The following is a 13,352-nucleotide window of genomic DNA, read 5'->3' as shown; positions in this document are numbered from 1 at the left end:
TATATGTATGTGTGTGTGTGTGTGCGCGCGTGCGTGTGTGTGTGTGTGGGGGGGTGTTAAGCGCCCACTGAGGGCAATATGCCTCCAGGCACTATTTTAGCGACCTGTGGCAGACAGTAGCTATATACAAACTATACTATCAAACACTACTGTCAGGATTAAATGTTTTTTGCAGGGATGGAAATGTTGATTCATTCATTCAAGCTCTTTATATCTGTTTAACACAAAGCAGCTTTACAGGGGCTGCTCTAGATTTTTAACTCTCAATGGTTGAAAGAAAGTGAAGTTAAATAGAAGATTTCAGTATGTCTAAGAATGTCCATCAAGCACTTTCTCTTGAGGAGTATGACACAGAATAGTACCGCCGCCAGTACAGACCTTGCTCAATATCTGCAGCTGTTTTCTTACGGATATTGGGATATTATCCTGTGCAAAAAACACCCCACAAGGTCAGGCTTAAATCCTCTCTGACTTGTGCACAGTTACTGTCTATCTGCAGAATCATTTGTCCTAAGAAGAAAAGCTACCATCGATCCTTTGTGTTGCCAGAAGGGATGCGTCTTGATGGAATATGTATTTGATGTTGTTTTTTAAGAGGAGAGGGCTTTAGTCACAGTTTGACTTCAGAAAACACCATGAATAAAAAGTCAAAACATCCTCGAAGGAACAAGTTCAAAGACATAAGGAAAACATGTAGACGATACAAAATGACACTTTTTGTCTTATTTACATCATTCTGCAAATAAGTTAACAGCCATCCATGGTCATGCTGTGTGTTTTCTCATTTTACCTTTAAATTCTAAGCATAATTCATCCATCCTGACCTCAGACATCACTGATGTTAGAAATCACTCTCTGATTGTGTTTTCTTTAAATTGTTGTTGCCTCTTCAACACAATGTGCTTCTTCTCTCTCTGCCTCTCTGCTGCTGCTCCATGTCACATGATAACATGTTTCATCTGATAAATACTGCTCACCTCTTCTGTTGTTTCTTTCTGCTTTCTTTTTCTTTTTTTTTGCTTACATTTTTCTATCTGATTTTGCTTTGTTCTTCTCTTGTTTGCATGCTAGTCTCACAAGCGACTTTCCAAAGTAAGCATTACTCTTTTTTTTCTGTCTCCAACTTTTCTATGCCCATTCCTACACCACCTGTGTCGTGTGACGTCTTGTGAAAATGTCTAGTGTTTCACCTCTTTACCCTTAACCCATGTTGTAAGTCCATAACTGTAGCAGGGGAACTTTTCGTTTTCCTCTGTTTGATGCTGTACTTCCCTTTCTTTATCACTGTACGGATATCTTGCAATTGTCTTATGCTGCTTTATATATCTTTAGCGTTTGGAATGTAAACTGGAAGTTTCACTATTTCTGGATCAATCTGTGTTTTCATGCTAATTTAATTGGAAGAGGAAAACAGTAATATGATCAATGTTTGTACAGAAGGTGGAATTTTAAACATTTTCAGATCCACAGTATAAATTTCTCCAAATACCTTTTCTTCTCCATCTCTGGTTTTGCAGTTTTTCTTTACCTCTCTTGACTTACTTAAATCGCTGTTACTTTTTTGGTAATTAAAGATGTATAACTTCTTTACCATATAAATCTTGACCCTGCAAATCCAACATCTTAGAAAAAAAATCTACATATTTATTAAGAATCTATTACATCATTTGTGAAACCGAGATGTTACCTCATGAGGAATTTGCTCTGTTTTTAGTAGCATATTGTTGAAAAATCTGTCTTGAAAAGGCACAAAAAAAACCATGCCATATTTCAGTATGTTTAAATTACAATATTGCACAAAAATGTTCAGACCCTTTGAACTTTTTCCAATTTGATTGCACAACAATCATAAACTTTAGCTATTTCTTATGGATCTTATGGAGCAGATCAAAACAAAGTGTCAAATAAGTGTGACGTACAGGGGAAATGATGCTTTTGCTAATGCAAGTATGGGATGCATTACTTAACAGTTTCCTGGAGTCGATAGCGTGATGTTGCCATGTTTAACAGTTGGACCAATGTGTTTAGGTTTATGTGCAATCCTCCCCGAAAGCTCAAGTCTTAGTAGGTCTGCAGTGTCTTACTCTTTATAATTTTAGATCACGTATTTGCTGGTTAAGAAATAATCTCTTCATTCAAGAAACCTGTCACATAACTTTGTACTATATATATACTGAAATTAGGTGTCCTGCTAATATTGGTCATTGCGGTCTGTTTGTGACCGTGCACTTGGAAAGTCTTCTTATCACACATACACACGCACACGTGCTAACGAAACACATATTCATTTTCTGTGCTACAGTCAAAAGCTGTGTTGTTGCAGTACCCCAACTAAAACCTCTTTGGGCCACTGTGGTGGTCAGATGACCCATAAAAGCATGAGGTCATCCTGGCAACGTGAGCCCGATCATCCTAACCCTAATGCAATCCAAATGAGAGTGCATTCAGCAGAAACAGACAGTCTGTGCCTCTCCATGAGAATGGATTAATGATGATAGGAGTGACAGTGGTGCAGCAAAAAATCAATCAGACTTCTCATGTAACGGCACCAGCTACATGAACAGTCAAATTTAGTTATGCGCTCAGATTTTCCTGCGTCGACCGGTGCGTTTTTCTTTTTTCTTTTCAGTTGTAGTTTCTATCCTTAGAGTTGCATAAAAACTTTAAGCCTCACCTTTTACTTTCCCATCTTCCATGTCTGTCTGTGTCCATCCTGCTCACTGCTTTGGTTAACTTTTGATTTTCTCTGTAATTTCCTTTCAGTATGACAGACTTAATCTGATTAAAGTAAGGATTTTATCTTTTTTCACCTGACCTGCTAAAAAATCCTGCTGTCCCTTTAATAAATCCCCCAGCCCAACTCTTTCTTTGTAGTGTAGCTCTGTCTACAAAGACTTCCCTTTGACAGTGTCACTCCTTTCTGTCTTTTCCAGCGCTTCCTATCACCTTTGAAATGCTAGCCAGTAGAAATGGCATTAGCACCTGGTGGTTATCCAGTTGTCTTCCAGTTTTGGGGAAAGAAAACTTCTTAACACTCCCCCCAAAGACTACTTATTTTCAGTTTTAAATGTTTAATGTGTTTACCTGTAAACTTTACAGGCAACTACTACCAAGAAGCAGCAAAGAACATAGTCATTTTTTATCAACACAGGTGAAATGATGAAGAATGTTTATAGCATTCTTACAGAGTAGAACAAAAATATGTTGAACCATAGCTAAAATCAAATCTCCACTTGTTCATGTTTCCACACAAAGCGGTACTTTTAGTGCCACACATCCAGCTGATAGGGGAAAATAGCACTTAAATAATCCAGCAAAGTATTACTTTAAAATGAAGGTAAACACCAGTGATTCACCAAACTGGTTTTTCCTCTATAGTACTAATTTCCAATTGTCTTTGTGGACTGACCAGCTGATACTGATTATGTCTGATTTTAATTTGATTTTCTAAAAGCTCTAACACATAAAAGAGAAAAAGGGACTGCAAGTTCTTTGATAGCAGTAATAGTTTTGACCTGAACTAAAGTAATTACACAGTAACCACACAAAATGTGGATCAAAGTGCCTTCGGTTGATGTGTTACTGCAGAAGAAAATGGTGGAAATTCTCAGCTTTGATACATATAATGAATGAAGACAAAGATGGTCAGTATTTAATCTCCCCATTACTAATCAAAGCTGATTAAGGGGAGAACAATGCGGTTTTCAGTCTGGCCAATACGTTTTTAATAGAAATGAATCAATCTATTCATTGATTTTTTTATTATGGTCCATGTTTTATTAGCCATTTAGGATACTAATTATTCAAATGAATGTGTTTATAATTTTCCATTGAAAGTTTTGCTTTTAAGTCCTGCTTTTATGTTGATCATTAATAACCATTGTACAGAAAGTTTCTCTTACCGAGTCATAAAATGCCACAAAGTTCACAGAATTTCAAGTCTGCAAAACACTAAGATATACCTACATAAACATTATTGTATTGATTATAATTATTTAAAAAATTTTACAGTTGCTGTTTGAACTTTATTTTCACTGTCGGTTTTATGAGAGAAAAAAAAATATTTAAATAATATGATTGATTGGAATTACCATGTGCTTTTTAGCTTCATAATCACACTACTTATTTTTTAACCCTATTATCAGCACTGATAGATAAAAGGCTGAAAAGATTTTGAAGATTTTTTTATATAAATTTTTTTAGCATCATTTTTGTCATTGAAATAAACAGCACGAAATATATTTGCATAAAAGTTACATCCACCCATTCCTATTGTACAACTTGTTGTGTCCAGTGCCAACAAATACAGTGTTATTATGTTGTCAACACATCAGTAATGGATATCTTTGCCACTTGCTGTACCAGTTATCAATTATCTTTGTTTTTCTTTGTCAAATAGCACATGTATATGAAAGGATAAACCGAGGGCTTATTTATACTGCAATAGTTTCACATAACCCACCCTAAAAGAACTTTCTTCTGTTTGTTTATTGAGTAGGAGATGTTTTTCTTCAATTATCAGTTTAATTCATTTAAAAGGGACCACTTATACTCAGTCACAATATAATTATTCTCTCTTGGTTAAATAACACTCGGCAACACAAAATCAAACGGTCTCCCTCTAACATAAACGTAGATCTTTCCCCTGCACTGGCCTCCAAGTATTTCCACTCTCATGCCTCTGTCACCTTCAAATCAGATTAGCCCACATTATCTCAGCGATCGTCACAGCTAGGCCTGAGGCCAGAGGCTGCAGCTCACTGTTTCTTATGGCACCAACAGAAAATAACCAAGACTTCATGGCAACTGTTAGCCTTGTGCAGCTAGCAGTGCATGTTTTAAGTCATATTAAGTAATAAGTCCAGTTTAAGTTTTCAGCAAACTATAATGTGTCACTTTGACCCTTGTGTAAAAATTCCAACTCTAGATTGAGATCTTTTTCCAACCTTGGAAAACATTTTGCCTATGTTGAACTTTTTGGAGAAATGAACACGGGTATTACCAGTCGTCTGTCATGCAAAACGTCATCCTTTAATTCCCTTTCCTCTCCCCATGTGCAGTCCTTCACGTGTTTTTTTCTGTCATGATAAGCCGCTTCTTTTTCTCTTGGACTTTTGTTTATGGTAGTTCTACTGCAAAGCCATGTGCGGTTTGTAACATGTAAAGCACATGTTCTTTGTTAGAGATTTCTCTGCTGCCCTCTGCTGTCTGAAAACTGTAACGGACTGAATGGTTAGAGGATAAAGTATAAGTTACTGGTTCTGTACAATTCCATATTTCACTACAGCCAAAGAACATAAATTATAATTTCTGCACTACATGGTTGAATGTCATGCGATATTTATAGAAAAAGCTGTTGAGGAAAAAGCGATGTAACTTGAAAATCTTTCTTTAGTCTAAAATCTTTCTTTGACAAAAGCAAGTTTTCACTGTTTCAAAAAAACATTTAAAAAAAATTCAATGCAAATTGCAAATTTCATTATGCGCGTTTTAATAGGCTTTTTTTTTTTAAGCAAAATTATTTGATTTCTCCTATACATCAAAGCTAGAAAATCTACCCTTCTAAAGCAGTGGTACTTAAGTGAACCTTTAATTTGTTTTGATATTAACTAATAGACCTGAATTCTTTCCTGTTTTTTCTCTCTTCACAGAAGAGCCAAAGCTGGTACAACGTAAGTCATCTCCTGCTTTTTTTGTACAGTTTTTACTTGTGCGTGTTCATCATTTTAAGGTGTGCATGTGTGTGCGTGTGTGTGCGTGTGTGTGCGTGTGTACGTATTTGCGTCATGCATGGAGAGTTTCCTTTATGCGAGTTTGCTGTGCTTAGTCCAGTTCAAGTACCAAACTACTACTGGCTTACTTGTCCTGAAGATAGGGATTAACATGGCTTTAGAAAGAGCCACAGGTGTTCTTTTAATGCAGGGTAACCACAACATGAAAAGGCTGTAGGAGCACAGCAACTTAAACACAACAGTTCATCTTTGGTATCCTGCCTACCAGCCTTCCTCTTGAATAACCGAATAGATTTTATCTGGGTTTTATTTTGGACCACTAGGTGGTGTGCTAAAGCTAGTTTTGACACTATTCCCTTGTCTTCTGTTGAACAGCCACTCTTCACACTGCTCTAATTTTATACTCTGAAAAGAAGACCGATAGTTAGGTCAAGACAATGTGCCAGAACAGGTATGAGACTGATCAGCTCTGTCAATATTGCAGTCCTCTGCAAAAATATTCACACCTTTTTACAACTTTTTTGACATGTTGTCTTGTTAGAACCCCAAACTTAATTGCATTTAAGTGACAGACCAGCATAAGGTAGCGCATGATTGCAAAATGGAAGAGAAATTATATATTTTTGCTGTGCGGGTTGGAAATCAAATTCTTCACATCACTCTAAGTATTCATTACCCACAATGAAATGTGATGGTGGCAGCATCACTAGGGGAATATTCAAAGAAAACATGTAAGCGGGAGAAAGACGCAAAGCATACAGCCAGAGCTACAATAATAGGTTTTAGCCTAAAGGATTGTCATGTGTTAGAATGACTCAGACTAATTTAAATGGAACTTTGGAGTTGTGACTCGCTGTTTGAATTTCCTTTGTACCTAGAAATTGAAAGTCCACGAGTGAGGAAATTTACACTTTGCGATTATCCACCACTTTGTGTTGTTTCTGATGAAATACGTTGTTCGTTTCCTAAAGTCGTTGTAATGTGAGAAAATGTGTTGAAGGGGTGTGAAACCATTTTCTAGACAGTTGTAAGTCATACATTATCCAGGAGTGTTTTTTTTGCAATTTTTTCCCCTTTTTATTTTCCTTATTTTTATTCCCTGTGTGTGCGTTCTTCCTCTCTCTCCCAGCATGAAAGACAGCACATCATGAGAGTAAGCATGACTTGTATTCTTGTGCAACCCAGATATCTTTCTCTGTCTCTATTTTTCAGCTGAGGGGAATTGTCATATCCCCACTTCCTGTTTCTCATTCCACATTTGCTTAGCGTTGTTACCGCCCACTGCAAGCCACAATTTGGAGGAAGTTATTGGGATATGTTGGAAAAAACAGGCTTAAGCCATTTTCCAACAAAAGCTACATTAATTGCGCAACTTCTTTTTCTAATGAAAATATAGTATTTTAAATGGATTTGTATATGAAGGTCTTTTGGACTCGCCTGAACGTCTGTCTTCAACCAACCTTCTATTTGTGGCATGCAACAGGTGGCGACAAACACACTGAGCACCTTGCTGTACTAAACAATTCGGCAAATTGCCAGAAGGGCTTTTAGACGAACCGCCGGAATGATGCATGGTGGTTTGAGCTTAGGCTTGTCTCCATCCAGATTGACATGACACAAAAATATCTTGGTGTGTTAGAAAGAAAATACAGAAGTCTTCCCACTGATAATTTGCAAGAGGACTTGACCTTCAGAACATGGACTTCTCTTTCTTCCTTTTTTATTCACTCTTGAATAGTATAGCAAGTAGCAACATACAAATTAGAGTGGCTGTTAATTGGACTAAACCTCTGATAAAAGCCACACAACTTCTAACATTGTTCTGTAACTAGTATTAACTTCAATTTTTCACATCATTAATTGCTCTGGCTAACTATATTATTCACAAATACCTCAAATTAAGTCCTGTGAATTGAACAAATTAGCTTTCTTGGTTTTAAGTCTATGTATACTGTATGTATATGTGTATTTTACCCTAATTCTTCCTGTATAAATTCAACCATGTGTATGGTTCTGAACTCAAACATGTTTTTTAGAGTGCCATTTGATATACACATAGATTCAAAAATTCAAACAAACTACTATGTGAAGTTTGTAGAAAGATACACCAGACACTTTAGTAAGGTCTTACAGTTTAAAGGTCTTTGTAGCGAATTTTGAGGAAATGTATTTGAACCTCTGAATATCCAGAAAATAAAATATTTTTTTCTAAATAAAAATAAAAAATAAAAATCTGCTCTGAATTCTGGCATTGACCAAATCAAAGCAAATGTGGTGTTCCTAAATAATCTCAAATAGAAAAAGTCTATTTTAAAGTCAGACAATTTGTATCAAAAGACACACATTTTTCTTTACTGTTAATGTATATATATATATATGTTTTCAATTTCTATCATATTCATGAACGTTCTGTCTCTAGGTCTATAAACGGTGTGCTTTATTTGCATGTCAGCCTGTGTGTGCATGCTTGCAAGTGCACCACTTTTCAACATTAATGACCTCCATTATCACTTTTACCCTCAGGATTAAACAGCCAGATGTTCTAAAATTTTATATCACCTCATTTCTCTCCTCTTCGTTTGGTTGGCATCTACACATGTTTGTTGCAGGGACTTCCCTGGTTACCAGAATGTTAGCATCAAGACAGCAAACACCAGCAAGCAGTAAAACCAGTGAGACTAGAATTTAATGTTAATGAAAGCAGTTTCTATCTGCACTAATAAAATCAACAAACCTTCTTTACTGACTGAAGCACATTCCCATATTTTATTGGGATGGACACACGATCCTCCAGTACACGCCCTGGACTTCAGTACCAGTCTCCTGCATCCCCTACTGTTTGTTCAGCAGGTTAATAATAAACCAGATCAATACATACTATGTATCTACACATATACGTCATCCCTCTGCTGGCGCAGTCACTTGAATTCTGGACATGGCGTCTGTCACAACGGCCCCTTTCTTTGCCATGTTTATTAAAGAAGAGGAAAAGAAATAATGAGACGTCAAGCAGCACCCCAAACTTTTGAGAAATGAATCCTCACAGACAAATTTAGCCAACGCAAAGGAGTTTAAGCAATCGTCCAACTTAAGTTAGTCTTTTATTCATTGTCCAATTGAATGTGGGAGCGAAAAAAAATCCAGTTATGCAGATATGGGTTATACATTTGGTTCATCCAGCAGGAGGCACAGCAATTGGAACTGTTTGTTTTTTTGGTCTTTCTGTAAGAGCCTCTGAGACCTACAGAGTTATTCCATGCCTTCCTGTCTACTGAAAAGTTTAAAGTTTGCAAAAGTTGGGCTACAGCCTCTCAGATTGTTTTGAAGGGGTGCCAAAATTAGAAGCAGTGAGCGCCCTAGATCTTCTCAGAGGGGGTGTCAAGTATCAGGAAAACAGGGAATTCTATCAATTCCAAGGCAGGAAGAAACACTTTTATAACCCCCACTGCCTTTGGCTTTGGTTTGAATCTATGCGTCAGTATTTATAAAAGGGTTGGCTTTGCTGTGGATCATGACCCCTTTCCAGACCCTGTTCAGATTGACGGTGTTGTTTTGCACATGGAGGTAACTGTAGGTTATGCTCACATCTGTTCTCAGTAACTCAACCATTCTGAGCAGACACCAAAATGGACTCGACACATACCATAACGGCCAGAAAACAGTTTCTCTGACCTGCTTTCCTTCCTCCCAGCTCCTGTATGTCCAGCAGAATCTCTTCCTGAGCGAGACCTCTCCACAAAGTAAACTTTCATCATTCTTTGCCGCTTGTAAACAATGATTACAGAGCACTCAAACGGACATTGCCACACACACACGCACGCGCACACGCTCTACTTACACACTCACAAGGGAGAGTAGGCAGGAAAAAAAGGAAAACGCTCGCGGCATGATAATAAAGGACTTGTTGGCTGGGGTAACTAGAGGGCAACGGCCATAACTCCTCTCCCTGTGTGTGTGTGAAAGGAAGCGGGAGCGCTCCGCAGAACCACAGAGTAATACACGACTGGAGCTCTGAGCGTCCACCTCTCAGTGCTGAAGGAGATCGGTACCAAAAGGAAAAGCAGGGGGTGGGAGGGTGCGGACACCGTGACTTCTACTCTACCGCTGTACGTGACAGAGGAGACCCACAACTTTGTTGCATTGAGACACCCAGAACAACTGAGCTGGCGCAATGAATGTGGAAACGGATGAGGATGGTACGACGTCGGAGTGGGAGGCCGTGCTGGAGCTGGATGAGGCGCTGGCAGGGTGGCTCCTGCAGGGTCCGGCTCGAGGGGAGTGGGGCTGGGAGTGGGGATGGGCTGCGTCGGACTTCCAGGATCCAGAGTGGGACAATGAGGATATTCCTGCTGTAAGTTGACCACCGCTTGTAAGCAACAAGCAGAAATGTACCTTTTTTCTTTTGGCTTTAGTACAAAAGCTCCAAATGGACATAGTCACAAGAGATTAAGTCAGCAAACAAGCTTTGTCTTCACTTCTTTAAGCACGGCTCTCAGTACTGATTCCCAGGCACTAAATAAAACCACTGGGTTTGTTATGAGTCATATCTGCTGGAATCCTGCTGGAGCTCAGAGGTCTGTTGTTAATAGACATCATCAGGTTGCTGTGTTGCTGACTTAATATTCCAACTGTGTTACGAGCGTTTAGCATTTTTTTAAAGGCTCCAGAAAAGGTGGTGTGTGCAGTTCATTAGGCAGTCATCGCTCACACTATCAGAGCAGTGTTTTACATTGCCTCCTAGTCTCAGACGTCACGCTGAAAAATAAATAACCAAAGATATGTCTTTATTTCAGGCTAAAGGGTCTGTGCATCCCTCCTAAGAAGGAAGTTATTTTTCTTTTGTTTGAGTAAACTTCTCCTTCCTCCATTGTCAGCGATGGTTTCCTGAGCATTTCCTGCCAAATGGGAAGCCTCTGGCACAGATTCCAGGAACTCTCTCTATGGAGCACATTTGGAAATTTCACACAGGCTTGGATTAGAGGATAGTTTTCCTAGAAGGGAGGAAAAACTGTTGTGCATTTTAGGCCACAATGTTTGACATTCTGCGTCCACTTCCCACTGAATAAAAGCCCCATTCATGGACGTTTGTTTCTCAGAAATCAGACAGTTTAGCTTTTTAAATTGAAAACTTTACTCACTTGTGAAACAATCGTCACCCTGGCGAGTATGTTCAGTCTGTCCGTTATGTCACCTTGTTCCTCAGCATCAAGAATCATGCAGCCTTGGCAGATAGTTTGGGCAGCATTCAGCCATTGTCATTCACTATCTTTCCATTTCTTCCACCTGTAAAAATCCCCCACAGACAGACAAGTCAAGGCGTTACTAAATAAAGGCATACATCCTTACGGAAGCTGTGGGTGGTTTTAACACAGGTTGTCTCACACGCTTGTATTGCAGAAGCAAACAGCCACGTGTGACTGAGCATGAGGATGAGAGAGGGAGAGTTTGGGAAGCATTTAGATGTGTGTCTGTGTGGTGTTTCTGCTGCTGCTGCAGGTGCTGAGCCCGACATACAAGCAGCGCAATGAGGACTTCAGGAAACTCTTCAAGCAGCTCCCTGACACAGAGAGGCTCATTGTGGGTGAGTGGACAGCACACACTGAGGCCATCTGAGGACTGTCAGGGTGCACCCAGCAATTAAAACATGATAAATCCTCACTCAACAGACACATTCCCTGATCTAAGGTCCTTATTTGACATGATTATACAGTAAAACTGTCGGATGTATTTGTACAAAATAGTACATAAGTAGTTAGTGGAAGGAAAAGTATTGGTTTTTACTGGAAAGAGGAAAAACACTTTCCAGGTTTTTACACTAAAAACCTGGAAATTGTGGTGGTCATTTTCCTCCAATATCCCTAAATTAAAAATAGCGCAAGCAGTTTGGTTCAGGATTCACCTGATTTTTAAATAGACTCCACCTCGATGTAGAGTAAGCTCAGAATAAACACAGCTCTGAGGGATCTGTTGGAGAAGGTTATTGAACAAACAGCACAATGGAGACCAAACAGCACAACAGACGGGTCAGGGACAAAATGTTGGAAGTATTTTCAAACAAGATTAGGTTACAAAAATAAATCCAATACTTAAAAAATATTTATCATTGAATAAATATATTTTTGTTAAAAACTGTGAGCCTGGTAAAGAGAGCCACCATCAAGCAGGACAACAGCAGAATAGTGACTTATGGCTGTGCTGTAAACTTAATAAAAATTAAGTCTTAGCTTCTTGTGTGTCTGCCTTTGTTGAATTATTGTATGTTGAATTTCAGTTGCTTTTTTACTGAGCATTATTTTTCTTGTTTGCTTTACACAGCAATGTCTTTTCTTTGACATTTTGACCCTTGCATGTGTGTGTGTGTGCGGGTGTGTGTGTGTGTGTTGTAGACTACTCCTGTGCTCTTCAGCGGGACATCCTCCTGCAGGGACGGCTCTACCTCTCTGAGAACTGGATCTGTTTTTATAGCAACATCTTTCGCTGGGAAACTCTCGTACGACCGAACACTGTTTATGCGTCTTTGTGATTTTATCATCAATACGACGGAACGAGGGTGTGTATGCAGATGTATAATTTGTGCTTGTGTGTTCAGCTGACAGTGCGGTTAAAGGACATCTGTTCGATGACGAAAGAGAAGACTGCTCGTCTCATTCCCAATGCCATCCAGGTCTGCACAGACAGTGAGAAGGTGAGGACGTTTTCATTCATACTGAGCACAATGATTTGCATTTTATCACCAGTAGGGGGGGGGCATGTTATAAACACTGATAGGCGCTCCTAGCAAGTCTAGAATACCACAAACGAAGAGTAAAACCTAAGCTGACAAGGGGATTGAAAAATAATGTAACTATTTTTTAGATTTTTTTTTTTCTAACTAATGTCTTTAGAGAGCGTTAACAGTCTTTTTTCTATGCCTTACAGCACTTCTTTACCTCATTTGGAGCCAGAGACAGGACGTACATGATGATGTTCAGACTCTGGCAGAATGCCCTGCTTGAGAAGGTAGATAAATTATATCCACTTTTTCATCCTAAAAGCCTTGGTAAAGATATAATATGGACCTGCAAACCTCAGAGGAGCTTTAGTCATTTTTAGTTATTAGTGTGAGGGTTTCAGGGGGGATTTATCAAAAATGAAAATCACAAAGAAAGATCTGAATATCCTGGCTTTGAAAGATGTACCTTTAAAATAAAACCTCAATCATAAATGGCAAATCTCTTTTCAGATAAAGCAGATTAAGAAATTGACTAATGAATCAAATTATATTCTCCATCAATCATTTTTCAGCAATTAACAGGTCAGCTTTGCAGGAATATTTTTTTCTAAGTTTTTCTAGTCATGGTTGAGACTTTTTGATGGCAGTGTTATTAAATGCCTTTTATATACCCAGCTTAGTGCATGGAGTCACTATCACACTGAAAATATCACACTGGGGGAAACCCTGCTGGTAATTATGGTTCTAGTTTGTAAATTTATATTTTACTTCTAAAAATCTCAAAATATGGTTCAGTCTCAAATATAGACTCATCTTTATTCCTATTTGTATTGATTTTCATTGACACACACACGTACGCACACACACACACACACACACACACACACACACACACACACATATATATA

At 38.6% G+C, this 13,352-nt stretch overlaps 1 protein-coding gene across 14 annotated transcripts in view; it reads left to right on the top strand.

The window, feature by feature from the left end:
- Positions 1 to 13,352, top strand: part of gramd1bb (GRAM domain containing 1Bb) — a 97,726-nt gene that overhangs the window by 70,473 nt on the left and 13,901 nt on the right. For 8 of the 14 annotated variants that reach the window (XM_008425941.2, XM_017308229.1, XM_017308234.1 and 5 more), the window contains 8 exons: positions 1,072 to 1,092; positions 2,764 to 2,787; positions 5,652 to 5,672; positions 6,862 to 6,885; positions 11,229 to 11,313; positions 12,119 to 12,222; positions 12,322 to 12,417; positions 12,651 to 12,731. In XM_008425941.2, coding sequence (XP_008424163.1) covers positions 1,072 to 1,092; positions 2,764 to 2,787; positions 5,652 to 5,672; positions 6,862 to 6,885; positions 11,229 to 11,313; positions 12,119 to 12,222; positions 12,322 to 12,417; positions 12,651 to 12,731 — 456 coding nt within the window. The remainder of the gene's footprint in view (positions 1 to 1,071; positions 1,093 to 2,763; positions 2,788 to 5,651; positions 5,673 to 6,861; positions 6,886 to 11,228; positions 11,314 to 12,118; positions 12,223 to 12,321; positions 12,418 to 12,650; positions 12,732 to 13,352) is intronic. The other 6 variants (XM_017308233.1, XM_017308232.1, XM_017308230.1 and 3 more) reach the window with 5 other exon arrangements.

This window comes from Poecilia reticulata, linkage group LG13, assembly GCF_000633615.1.
Source record: "Poecilia reticulata strain Guanapo linkage group LG13, Guppy_female_1.0+MT, whole genome shotgun sequence".
Taxonomy (NCBI): Eukaryota; Metazoa; Chordata; class Actinopteri; order Cyprinodontiformes; family Poeciliidae; genus Poecilia; species Poecilia reticulata.
Note: the sequence above shows the minus strand (reverse complement) of the source record. Positions and strands in the feature narration are given on the sequence as shown.